The 14,514-nt window shown below is 39.4% G+C and overlaps 1 protein-coding gene across 1 annotated transcript in view; it reads left to right on the top strand.

Moving 5' to 3' along the window:
* The window catches only part of nell2a (neural EGFL like 2a), an 80,192-nt gene that overhangs the window by 38,034 nt on the left and 27,644 nt on the right, over positions 1-14,514 (top strand). The window contains exon 13 of the mRNA XM_072386208.1: positions 7,167-7,292. Within this exon, the coding sequence (XP_072242309.1) occupies positions 7,167-7,292 (126 nt within the window). The remainder of the gene's footprint in view (positions 1-7,166; positions 7,293-14,514) is intronic.

Raw genomic sequence — 14,514 nt, 5'->3', positions numbered from 1 at the left:
GTTTTGTGGAACAATTTTATCCATTTATTTATTTGGCCTCTTGAGAACAGTGAAAATAAAACATTCATCAGCTTTTATGTTGATCCAGCAAAGCTGGGGTCAGTTGTATTGATGTTAAAATCCAATACCCACTTGTCTTTGTATCTCAGTTTTTGATCTCTAAAAGCTAATGTGGGAAATATCTGGTAGTGACGCTTCAGCTGTGAAATCTTCCACTTTGTTTGAGCTAGTTTTAAGAGTAATTCTTTTGACAGCAGATGTCTGCTGAATCAGAAATAAACACTTAAATGGTGAGCGTGCTAAAGAAGAACGGTGAAGTTTGCAGGACAGATGAGGGACAAAAGCTTCAAAATCTTTGGGTTAGGTCATAATGTAAAACTTTTCTCTCATTTTTAATTTTTTTTTTTATTTAACAATATATCCTGCACTGTAAATACATCTCTGGCATTTTTGACAGCACAAACTGCTTAAGAAGCAGATGAAAATTCAGGAAGTTATGTTGATTTTTTTTTCTTTGGATACCCATGACTCCATCAACATCAGTGTATGATCACATGTTAAAACAGTCTCAGTAAGGTAGGGGTCTGGACTCCATTTCCATTTATGAGCTGATTAGCTACACATTACCCTGCAGCTCTATGATATTCTTCCATAGGCAAGTTCCATCACGGCGAAGCGTCTGCATGCACTTACTGGCCCCTATTTGAATAAATGTTGACCAAACTATAACTTTCATTCACAGATCATTGAGACAGAAAGACAGTCAAAAGTTTTACCAAAAAGTAGCAAGTTTTCTGCCATTGTTATACTCATAGTACACATGTGTAAGGTCTTACCACACCAACTTAATTGTCCTGTCGCCCACTTATAATGGGCCATTATCAAATGCTCACCTTCCATGTTGAAACTGCTTTTGACTATACTCTCCTCTTGACCAGTTACTCAAAGCAACATCTCCCACAATGAAGATTTTCTGCTTGTACCACCTCATTATTTTAGCTGTGTTGAACCCTTACCATGCACTTACCTCAGTCCAGCAACACCGCTGGCTGTTACCAATTCTGCAGACCGCTGACAAAGTGGAATTTTTCCAGGCACCCAAAGGTTACTGCACAGTGAAAACACTGTATGTATACTAAATTAAAAAATAGACTTATCTCAGAGTCTATTTATCTATCTTGCTGGATATTGTGATACTCAGTCCTTATTGAGATATATGTAAACCACTGCAGTTACAACAATAAAAAGAGAGCAAAATATATGATTATACACATTTCACAACTAGGAGTGATTTTGTCATGAGCAGTTCAGAGAGCTCTGATTGCCGTTTCTGCTCCTCCGTTCTGATTCTTTAGACCTCCGGCCATCAGGGTGCAAATAGCTCCACAATGACAAATGATGGATGATGATGCTCCATCGATTGAAACATTTCCCAGATTAATGAGACCTGTGATGGAAAGCAAAACCCCATTCACACCTGCTGCTTGTGAACAAGGCTGTTTTGTCCATGAGATTCACCAGGCTTTACTTGAGTCATGCTAAATCGAAGTGTGTTAAGTGCATGTTTAATACATTATATAAACACACACCCGCACACACTTCAAAAGCCGGCACATGTTTGCATGAAATATCCACAAGTGTTGTTGAATTAGATGGCACTTCACCGTCATGTGGAAAGGGCCGTCTGTGGTTTAATAGAGGGGACTGTGAGGATTTCTGTGCACACACTGACAAGAAAACAATAGCATATACACACACATACACATACATACATATATTTATCCCTCACTGTTGTTCCTTATTTTATGTTCATTGTTCCAAGAGGGGTTGCAGGAGTCTACATGTTCACAGTGATTGATCACATTGTGAGAGCGTGGTATTTAGACTACAACTGCACCCCCAGAAGGATTTTCTTCTTCTCTTGCCTCCTAATGTGATTCTTGCCACTCAGTCATCTTAATTGACGCCTGCTCATTCCTGCATTGACATCGTAGCTTTACATAATTTGGGTGATGTTTTTTTGGGCCTGATTTTGCATTTTGCATTGATTGAACTTAATTGAAAAGACGCTGTCTCTATTCTGTTGTTCATTTTAAGGTAATAGTTCAGAAAATAAACTGTGAGTTCCTCTGTTGCATTACAAAGAAACCCATTTGATTTTTTGTTTCTCCTTATGAGTTTTTTTTTTTTAAAGTAAATTGTGAAGATTGTTGTCCCGAAAAACTGTAACAGTTAAAGACCGAGCAGATTGAAAAGCACGTTTCTCCTTTGTCATTAAAACAATTTTACCTACAGTAATCCAAATTTTGGATAATGCTCTGTGCTATAATTTGGAACATCTCAGCATGTTATCAGTCCTAGATTCAAGCCCTAAATTCAGGGAGGTTCATTTTAAGACATCTCTTTTAACTATTCTTACTTGAGTAAATCGCCAACTTATATAAACTAATCGGTGGACAAAGTGATTTGTTATAATATCACCATTTCAAATGGTTTATGAACAGTTGCACATTGAAAAAAACAAATGAAAATAATTTGTGCTTAGAGTCAGGAGTTCTATACCAATTTTACATCTGTCTGTTGATACAAAGTTGCTAGCAGTTGGTTTGCTTAACTTTGCATTAGAATTGAGAAAAAGTGATTTTGGCTCTGCTTAAACCCAACAAAGTCTTTGTTTATGTCTGCAAATCGCAAATGTCTGCTGCATTTCGATATTTGATCCAAATACACTCCCCCTAATCAAAAAGAGGCTGCCTGTAACATTCTCTGACACCTTTCTCCCCGTAAAAGGAGATGATACCTACAGTGGAGATAATTTGCTGAGTGAAACACTGTTCGGCCAGCGGGGGAAGGTCTTCGTCTCACTGCTTTTTTCTCTGGCTGCTATATATCTGGTCTTGAGGGAGCTGGTAACAGAGGAATATCAGAATGTTTTGGCAAGCATGGTCCTACTGCCATTTATTGAAAACAATCTGCTTGAAAATGTGTGTTGGTGTGTGGGGGAGGGGGGTTAGGGAAGGGATTGATTGAAAAAAAAAAGAAAGAAAGAACGATTAAGAGGAACAGAGAGGGCGTTGGTTGTGAACAGGGCCCAGATTTGGTTGTCTTTGGGACATCCAAAGGCAATGGCAGTGTTATCTCACTACTCCCAGACCTTGGTGTACTACAGGCATGGATAGCAGGGACAGTCCCTGCTAGAATTGACATGTTATGCATGCAAAGAGGGATAAACTGCTACGCCTATTTACATAGCTGCATGATCACTCGAACGAGCAACAGTGGAAATAATAAAATGTCAACATGACAACACTGAGGATGATAGTGATTCTTGTTTATGTTTCATTGAGAAAAAAGTATTTTTGTCATAGCTTTCACTGATTTAATTGGTGTCTACCTCCAAGTTTAAGATGAGTCATTAAATATATTCTAATGTTTTACATCAATTTGAATTTTTAAAAGTATTTTGCATTTCTTAAGAACAGATAAAGAAAACCAAGAAAGTAACGTAATTCAAAGCCTTAAAACTTGGCAAAACATGAAAAAAGATGTGAAATAAAAGCAAAGGTAACATTTCTTTTAAACAGAAGGGAACTGCGTATACCTTTGTGGGAGAGTTGTCTAACAACTAGGGCTTCAAATTGCCACTCATAACGTATAATCTGGATGTATTTCGTGCAAATGATGCAGAGCACTTCCTCCCCCTCAGATATGACTATGATCGATTCACTTGTTATTCAAGAATGTACAGGGGTGGGAAAAAAAAGAACACATCCATTTTCAAGCAATCCATCGTTGTGTGGCAACAGATTGACCCAGAGCACTCCATTCAGCGATAAAAGCCGCCGCTGTCTCTCGGCCAGCCCCCTCTTTGCTTGGCACATCGCGTGTGCCCATGTGACAGTCCAATCAAGAAAATGGAGTGCGTTAATGGAGATGGAGATGGTTGCTCTCCCCCACACAACGGGCTGCGCCCCTCATCATCTTACCTCCTAACATATTGTTTTAACAAACCTAACTGCTGTCACCAGGGGCAGGATGGATGGGTAAACTTAATAGGCTTTAAATCAAAGTCGTCCCAAGGATGGACAATGTGAAAAAGCGGTGAGACAGTTACTTAAGATCTCTGCTCAGAGTTACCACTGTGGACAGACTGAATCTGTTCTCCTACTTTCTGGCTCTATTGATAGTTAATACCTTTTACTGCTTTCTCCCTGATTTTCTCTAAATCCCTGTCTCATGCCTTTTCAACTGTTCACATCCTTACACAAACTTTCCACCACAGTTCCTTTCACACTGACTCTCATTATATGTCTCTCTGTGTTCAATACAGAACTTTGTGTGCCCTTTTTCGCAATCTCATGTCACAATCTCAGTATTTTGCTCTCTCCTTCTTTTCTCTCTGGCTTGCCTCTGCTGCTTGTTGTGACAGATATTCTACTTACCTGCCCTGCTGTCTGCCCTTCACTCCACTTCCCATTTTCTTCCCATTCTCTCCCCATCCCTTCTCTTTCTTCTCTCTTTCAAAGACAGCAAGATTTTTAATTATCCCTCATTCATTTAGCGAAGGACACATGTTCTTCAATAGGTGGATAGTGTTTGTCTGCCTGCATTGTTTATCGGGAAGGCTTTTGAATAACTGGAGGCAGCAAGTATTGATGAGGCTGTGAAAAGAAATATGAATCCCACAGTTGTTGGCAGGTGTTGGGTTCTTAGCTTGCAGGGCGGTGGGTGGTTCTCTACCCAAGGACATGCAAGCCGAGTGAATGCCAATGCAAATCTATTGAAATTCAATTTCAAGTGCTCTTCATGAAGGCATCTGGCACAGAACATATTCAGGGGTGAATGTCCTCTTGCGCTCTCAGACACACTGAATACAGTGAATGAATAATGAAGTGGTAACGTCAAGGACTATGGAACTTGTCTCTCAAAAAGTGCCTACATTTGACCTGTGCTATTTATAGCGATGAAGCCCTGGGGCATAATATACAGCTGGGTTTGTTTGACCTGTATTTGCAATGTATTGCATTCGATTGCATCACATTATCTAGATTATTTAGTTTTCCCTGGCAGTGTTCTGCATTCTCCGTTTGAATGTTTGGCATGCAGTTTAGATCCCAGGAATAGCTGTTGCTAAGGCAACAGCTAATATGGATCCAAATATGGAATGATGAGAGTGAATAGGAATAACAGTGAAATATTTATTTGATTATGTTTTAAAGTTGGCCTGACCAAGTCTAACTATGGTACAGAAAGCCTCCAAGTCAAACTTCCCTGCAGCCCTGACACAGCATTGGAGTATAAAGCTGTTGTTGTGCTGGCACAAGATTGTTTATCCTTCAAAAACAGAGCAACATGAGTGTAGCCTTGTTCGAGACACCTGAATGGATGGAGGGTTGTTCCTCATTTAAAGAATCATCTGACTAATGGAAGCTTAGGGATGAATTCACAGGGATTGCACCATCCACGAGATGCACGTGATTGTTTATTAAAATGAGAATATACGTATGATGTTGATGACGATGGGATAATGAGCCAGATGGTACTGGTCTGTGAAAGGCTGCATTGAGTATCAGATGTAGCTCTGTGGAAGGCAGACCGTCACATAAAAGGAAGAGACAAGAAGGACAGCATGTCCCGGATGACGAGAAAGAGGGGATTTATGAGCAGTCAGGAAGGGAAGCGTTTTAGGTATGGTCCTTCCCCTGCACTTAGACTGAAGGATTATTCCCGATCAATGGGAAGTATGTCACTATATTGAGGAAAAATTGCAAGATTAAAATGGTTGTACAAGCCACCTTACCAAAATGATGGCTTTTAAATCAGTATATTTGTTGGCTCAACATGAAAAATATCACATGCTCAGCAAAAGCTACCGCAGCTTCTGTGGCTTTTTTAGGACAGGCCCACACAGCACATTAGCAGTGTGATTTAATCATGTGGTTAATTTGTGTCCAGCGGTAGTCTTGGCACAGAAAATTCAGGTTTTAAATCTGGTGTATTGTAGTACAAGCCCAATTTACAAAAAAATGTAAATAAAAGCAAAATGCAATTATTGATCGAATCTCATGTTTTATTCTCAATAAAAGATAGAAATGTAAGTAAATATGTCAGTCCAGTTTTCAAAACCTATTAGTGTGATGATGAGGGTTTAATGTACAAAATCTGCTAGAAAGTTTGACTGAACAGAACAAGAACAGGACCTACTGTCTTTACCGTCTTTATCTACTGTTTGAGCGTTCCACCACGCTTACACTATGCTGTGATGTGGGTCTGCAGCGGTGAAATTACAAATGTTCAATAAATATTCTACAAAAAAATGCTTTAGATACTTCATCCATTGCAATCTTGTCACCTTGTCTCATGAAATTTATGCCAGGATGGTCTGGTGCAAAGAAGATGATTAAGGAAGAACTGGAACTCCTTTCTTAAGCATTTGGAGAGTTTGAACAGCTTACCTTGGCTGCTACACATATACTTCCAGGTCATTTCACTCACTTAGGGAGGTTCCTAAGCAAACTAGACTATTCACCCGGACCTCTGTTTTTTTCGTTCTCATTCAGCTTTGATGATTTCATGCACTGTCCAGCTACACCAGGATTCACCCAGGATCAATAAAGTCCTGTGTTTGTATGTACAGGCCTTTCAAATTAACTTCTGCAGTGCAATAATTCTTACTTTATGGTATCTATTTACTGCATATTAGATTTAAAGTATGCTCAAAGCATCGAGATGAGTTGAAGGGCCAGGAGAAAAGTGGCTTAGCCACTTTGTGGAGAGCTTTACTTTTAGCAAATTAAAAATCGAGTTGTGCTACTTTTAATGCTCACCGTCCACCTCTCATGGACCATCTGTATGTCGACCTCTGTCTCCCACTGATGAAGACAAATAGCCCTTTCTCATTGGCTGTGCAGGAGCCTTTAAAAGCTTTCTGCGGCATGAACCAGTGAGACAAAATGATGCAAGTTGGTTGCCAGAAATTGGGAGACACTAAAAATAAGCCATGATGTAGCACTGAGGATTGCTGTTAAGATGCTTTATATGTGATTTGTATATGATCATCACATTTCAACACTGGAGATCAGCATTTGTTTAGTTCCTGTTTTGAAGCAGCAGTTTTTCATTATTCTCTTCCCCACTTTATCTCTTTTTTTCTCCCCTCTCTTTAGATATTGACGAATGCGCTGAAGGGAAGCACTACTGCAGAGAGAACACCATGTGCGTTAACACCCCTGGTTCCTTCATGTGCATCTGCCACACAGGCTACATCAGGATCGATGACTATTCCTGCACAGGTGAGTTCCTCCTCTGGCCGTTTGACAGGCAGAAGAGACGGCACTCTGTTTATTCTGTTTACTCTGAGCTTCAGCTTCTGTTGCAACAGCATCAACATACACACACGAGAATGTACATTTCTTGTTGTTATCCTTGCATGAGTGGAGCTCAATATAAGTACATACAGTATCTTTAGCCATATGCTGGAGAACAATTTCATGTAGAAGACTGCAGCTATAAGACACATGTTGAAGTTTTGCTGCGGTGAGTTATCAAAACCAGAGAGTGAGAAAAAATAAGAAAGGTTGAAAATAGAAAATCATGTTGTAACAGGGAGACATAGTTAACAAGCAATACCTGCAAATTATGCTGTAAACTGTTGCCATGTGCTCCCCATCATCTACCTTTTTCTGACATGTACCAGACGGCATCTGTTGAGGCACCCTTATCTGTGAATCTGTCATCGTACAGTTCTGCATGGTCTGTTAAATGAACGTGTTTGTGTTAGGATGAATGTCAGAGGTTGGTTTGCTCCTGTTGGTTTTGCTCTTATTACTAACTCCACATTCAGATAAAATACACACATATGCAAATCAGTACTAGCCTTGCTGCTTGATTCTATAATGCAGCACAAGCTTCTGTAATAGTCGAGATAATTCTATAGTCTAAGAGAAAGGGAATTATTTTTATGCTATGTTTTCTTTGGGCAGATTATAGAAATAATTTTTTAGCCTTGCTTGCATGTGCATCCGATGTTTTGTATATGATGGAAAACACAATAAGAATAAGATTTTGAGTTTGTATGCTATTCTAAGCTTAAGATTTTGTTAATTAATTTAAAAATGCAAAAGAAAGACCTCAAAACTCCATGACTTAGAATTTCAAATTTAGAATTGCAGTGCATTAACATAGTTTAATAACAGATCAGTTGTTATGGTTTACCTTATTCATAACCCCAGACTTTAAAAAATTTGTTTCCATAAAAAAAAAAAAAAGATTTACTCGACGCCTCTTTAAAATTGACAGCATGTCTCTGGACTTTGCTTTGTTTGTGTCTCTGTGTGCACGGTCTTCATATGGTGTGCGAAAGTACTCTATGCGTATGTGTGATCAGAACGGAAGGAGTCACTGAGAACCTGAGAAACAGCAAGACTGTGAGTGGAGGCGGCAGACCCGTTTGTTTCTGATCAAACTTGAAACCAAAGTCAATTTCAAAAGCAAACCAAATCAATCTGAAGAGATTGTATGGATGATTCACAGTCTTTGTTCTCTGACTGTGTTCCGAATGATTGGGGTTGTTGCATTGGCTGGTCACAACAGCTTCTACCAGTGGGCACAATGTTACACACTGGACTGAAAGAACTATGCAACATCACAGTAAGTTTGGAAGTGATGCTTTGAAGAAACACAGACATGTTTGCATTTGGCTACAACAAAGCGATATGGAAGCGATATTTTAGAGGACAATAAAGTGATGTCAGTTTAGGAATGAAAAGAGAAACAAAGCCCAAGCAGTCTTAAAGCTACAGTCGTCTTCCTGTTACATGCGCAGCAAAGGTCTGTTGAGTTAGCTAAACCCACCACAAAATTTGTGCAAAATTTGCATATATATGGATATTTATGCCCTCATTAAAGATGACAACAAATAAGGATGAAAGTTATAGATAGGAAGCATGAATATTTCAGTTCATTTTCAGCTTCCTCAACCCCAGGCTGAGTTGTGGAAGATCTCCAAATATACACATCATAAACGAAAGTCATGGTCATTCCTCAGCCTCTGAATCTAATACTTCATATTTTCTATCTTGAGGGAAACAAATATTCATGAAGCTCAAATCCTTGGATTGTGTAAGAGAAATTGGGGTTTACTCTGTCACAATGTAAGGAATTTCTGAAGGTCAACAGAGCGTCAGATTTCTATCTGAATGCTGTATCTTGACGGATGCAATATACTGAAACAATTGATGTATGTTTATTATCATGTTTTCCCACCTAGTTTCAAACTTGTAAAGCTGGGTAAAACAAGCAAAATGTTTGCACAGGAATTCAGTGAGAGCCAACATTAAGCTTGTGGAGGCATCTCTGTAAAATCTGCTGTCAGCTAGTGATGACATTTTGTACTGTCTGAGACATATTCTAGTGTCAGGGGTAAAAGATGATGCAAAAAAAAAAACAAATCAAACACACAAAGAAACAAAAAGACAACAGACAGTTCCAATAGACAGTGTGTGTATCTATCAACCATTTCTTATTATATAATACAAAAAAGCTTCCCAAAAATTTGAATCATTGATGGTTTTCATATCATAATGCCTTTGTCCTGTGAAATAGGACTGTCATTCATCTGTGCTGAGCAGATCTGCCTCGTTTCTCAGCAATTGTTTGCAGCTTGTGATGTGATGCGATGCTACGAAGCTCCCTGTGTGAATCATCTCAGAGGAGAGGACGACATGCTGCGCTTCCTCTGTGCCTGTAATTAAAAAAACAATTTGCACCAATGCAAACTAACTCAGCAGCAACATGGTAGAGGAGGTGGCTACCGCCTGTGCTCAACACCAGAGGATTTAGGCCTGCAGTCTCCCTGCCGTGCTATTGGAGTTTGAATTAAAATCGTAAAACTCAGCAACATGACAAACACCCCATGAAAACTCCTATTTCCTGCTCCATCTGCCTCCTGAGGAGCTCCTCCTTCTGCTTCTCAATAGAAATCAGGGAAATAATAGAGCAAAGTTTCATGTCAGACATCTGAAAGCAATGTAGAGTCGAAACTTAGAAGTAGCTTTTTATAGCAGTAATAAATGCATGTTCTTTGACTTTCTCATGTTTTTGTTTTTTATTTAAAGGAAAATTCAAGCCCCTTGCTTATTCGGTCCTTTCCCATGTTATCTTTAGAATGCTGCTGGGAGTTATATGATTTCACACACCTTATTTTCACTGATCTGCTTGTGACTTTCGCTGTTTTACTCATTTGTCTTTCTCCCACTGTATTCTTACTCCCCAGATTCACAATAAAAAAATAATTCCCTGAAACCCAGAGGGTTAAATTGTTCCGCTATCTTTTTGTGTAGTTTCCCATTAAAATGCCTCCATGTCACTGTGCTGAAATGCACAGCTGCGCAACTCTTTATAAAAGTCCATTTTTGTGATTAAATTGAGGCTTTTGTGAAGGCTTGATGTAATGACTTTTACTTGCTTCAGTCAAATTATTGTTGTGATCTCCATGCTGAGTTATTGGGCTTTGATCTGCCACACATAACCGTCTAAGTGCCGGTTACTGAGCACAATCACATTCACAGTGTCATCTCACCTTTCAGAAAATATTAGAGATGAAATATAGGAAAATTAAAATGAAAAAAATCTGCTGTTGAAATCACACCAGGCTTCTTCTCCTGAAATATATTTCTTTGTTGGGTAACTTGTCATCTCCGTAGTCCTCGTGGTAACTGACTGTAGAAATAGGAAAATGGCGTAGCAATTGAATATCTGCATGAGTCCAACAGGAATGCTGATTCCTCTAATTTGCTCACAGATGAAATATAACAGCTATAGACGGTAACATTGAACCACACCTTTCAGTACCTATTGATATCGTACATTCACATGATATACGAACACCTTTATCATCTGCAGTGACTTTCACCAATTAACAAACTGCAAATTCAGCAGAAACAATGGTCACGGTATTGAAAGCCATATTTCAACATGCATTACCGCGTTGCATGAGGACCAGTCTGCCAACTAAAGAGGATTAGGTTGACCCCAGCTCATTTCATGGCTCAGTGTTTATGTGCAAAATAGTATTAAAGAGCTGATCTCCAGATTTAAGCCAGGGAGAAACAGCACGGAGCGCTGGTTTTATTTCGCCTCAGCCTGTCAGGGGGTCGGGGAGCTCAGACATAAGTCTGTATTTTACATCAAGACCACCTGTGGTGAAGGGGTTAGCAGCTTCAGGTCCCAGCTGGTGGTGGACTGGAACATGTGGGGTTCCTGCACTTTTTTTAATGAAATATGTGTGACCACATGTCCCGACACAACCCAGGCTCTGTATCTGGTGAAGACTTTTGTAAAAGTGACATACCCAACTTTCTTTTGCCCTGTTCTTTGACTTGAACTTTGTTATTGATCTTGAAGGTCAACATTTCTCCTCTTTCTTCCACCTTCACTCTTCGTCTTTTTCCCAAAGTGCCCGAGGTGCTCCTCGCTCTGTGAGATTAGCAGCTAATCCCTGAAAGGTAGCGGATTGGCTGTGCTCTCCGTTTGAATGTTATTAAAGAAGGCTGTCCTGAGGTGTGTGTGCACTAGGTCTACACTACAGTGCATGTGTTCACTTCTTCCCAAGGTGTGTATGCAGTATGTGTATCCTTGTTCTTATCCTGTGATAACCAGACCTGAGCTCCTCAGGCTGAGGAACTGATGGAGGGATGGACACAGGCCAGAGTTGGAGCAGAGGGGGGTCGTCAACAACAGAGATCAGAAAAGATGACTTTCAGTCAGATCCCTCAAAGGCTCTTCCAGCTGAGGAATTTTTTTTGCCAGACTTTTCTCTTCTTTGTGACATTTATGTTCTTGTCGAACAACAGAATCAGTTAATTAGACACAAATGTGTTTCATTCATGCCGATGGGAACATTGCTATAACTTTTTATTTTAGAAAGTTATCTGCACCCCGTGGAGATTTGTTTTAGTCATTCAATTTCACAATTTCACTACAAAACACACAGGACTCATCTGTCAACCATCCTCATGAAGAAAGTTCTTCCTAAAGCCATCTTATGTAGATTCTGACCTCCACCAGTGTTTTCTTTTCTTATATTTATTCCATGCACATTCAGGAGCACAGAGGGCTGGTATGTTTGTTTGAATTTCATCTGCAACAACATTTGTTTCATTTGCGTTATTCTTGTTAAATAAATTAACAGCACTCACATTAATTCATTGCCAAGTATCCCATTCAAAAATCAGTGGAATATTTACTGCTCCTTCAGCAACATGCTGCAATGGACTGCACCCACAGGCACGTTAAGACACTATTTCCAGATCCATCTCCATATCTCAACTGTCATCAGTACCACTCTATAAATGTACAACTCATCTAAACCTCCCACAGCCAGCATCTAAATTCGGTCCTCTTCTTCCCAGGAAGTGCGCAAAGCACCTACATCTCACAAAATGGTTATACACTTTGGAAAAGAGCAGCTGGAGATGCATGGCTAATTGGTGCTTATCTCAGAGTAACTGTGGGCTGCTGTTCCAGACTTAGTTTTTTTAGACATTCAGTTAGAATTAATTTGACTTTACGTCTTAGTTATTTGTATCTTCCTATTAATCTCAAGAGAAAAGTTTACCAGTTCTAGCAGGTTTCTATACATGTATTTACTATAATCCTTACTGTCTTTTTTTTAACTTGTATCATTTTCTTTTCCTCAAGTCTCTCAGTGTTGTGGTTGCAAATTTTATATTCTTTAAAATTGGAATTACATTTCTCTGTAATTCCTTTGTCTTTTATCTGTGTGTACATAGCCCTCCAGCCCCATACCCTGGATTGGCTGGGTATTTACCTATGCTACTTAGGAAAAACTGGAATTTACTGAGAATATGAGATCCAGAATTCACCTGAAAAATATGTTATAAATCTGATGCAAACTTTTACTTAGAACTTTGCTGAAAAACATATATATATTTGTGAGTGAGCCCCATTCTCTGTCTGATGTCTTCCAGCTTTTGAATCTATTTAAAATCTTACATTGTTAGCATCCATTTCTAGCAGCGCTGCCTAGCTTGTTCTTTAACCTTTTGTTAGCACATTGTTGTATTCCTCAGTACGATGCCATCACAGTCTTTGATTGAGTAGTACAAAACCATTGATTTTGCTGCCTGCCAGGTTCAGGATTCAAATAAATTAGGGACTCATTTGAAAAATTGATGCTCTGCAGTACAACTTGTAGTCTAAAGCCCCTCAGGGAACCTTTAAGTTTCATAATGAAGTCTCAGTAACCATTGTTTCTCCTTATTTCCCTGGTTATTTACTAGACTTTAAAAAATCCTCATCCACACTGCTTTTCGTCTCAAAGAGCTCCCTAAATTAAACCTGTACTGACACTTTTTATTCCACAGTTTTTAATTCTTTTATTATAATCATTGTTGTTTTAGCCAGAGAAATTATGCCAGTGCTCCTGTTTTTGAAGACAAACAATGCGTTGCATTTCCCAAGAAACTCACATTTTTGGCTCACAAAGTATCAGCTTAGAGGCTGCTATTTTCCTTTTTTTTTAGGTACAAAAACACCCCAATAATTATCCCTTTTATGATATGCTTATAATTTGTAAAGATGAAATGATGATGTGCCTTTAAATGCCTTGTAGAAGTGTGACTTCAGTACAGGGCACACTGGCAGAAGGAAACCCTTCACACAGGCTTTGGAATTAGTTTGGCTGACTTGGTTATCCCAACTGATGAATTTAATAAGCAGCCAAAGTTGTTGTTTTTTTTGTTTGTTTTTTTACATAAACATCATAAGATCATCCTTCTTCCAGGCCTGTAATTGTAAAATTAAATTTGAGATAACATTGTTTTGAGGAAAGCAGCCTGAGGTAAGACCTTGCTGAAGCTGGGGATGTTTTGGCAGAAGGTGAAGGGAGAAGACAAGCACTGGGAGAAATATGCAGCTATAGTGAGAGATCCCCGATGACAGGCTGTACATAATTGATTGTTTATCTGCCTACAGCCTGTGCAGCAGCAGTTGTTGAGGCAATATCTCTGTCATGCTAACATACATGCACGCGTTGTAAGGATTTAAGTTGGTGATTGAACTAAGTCGCCTACACACAGTGCGGAGAAGTGTAATAAGCCTAAATTCCTAAATTACCTACTCATCTTAAGGGTTATAATGATAACACACACTCTGCATGCACACGCACACTCAGAGCCTCTCTGGCTCCGCTGCTCTCACTGTTCAGACTATTTCCTGCTCAGGCAGATGTGACCTTGGCAGGAAAAAAAAAATAGAAGAACACCTGTTTTGCTTTCCTCCTTCCTGTGCTATTTTTACTGTTTTTATATGCCCACAAGTAGACTTTAATTCTTCCCCACAGCAGGTATGTGCACATGTATATGTATGTGTGTGTGTGTGTGTGCAGGAAGAAGAGCAGAGCAATGGGCCGTCCTTGTGCCCCTTCAATCCATCTCACACACACTTGAACACATACATCACATCCTCGATGGAGGAGCTCATCACAATGTCACT

This window comes from Leuresthes tenuis, unplaced genomic scaffold (assembly GCF_036924035.1).
Source record: "Leuresthes tenuis unplaced genomic scaffold, fLeuTen1.0.hap1 SCAF_5, whole genome shotgun sequence".
NCBI classification, from domain to species: domain Eukaryota; kingdom Metazoa; phylum Chordata; class Actinopteri; order Atheriniformes; family Atherinopsidae; genus Leuresthes; species Leuresthes tenuis.
This window is presented reverse-complemented; position numbering and strand designations above follow the sequence as displayed.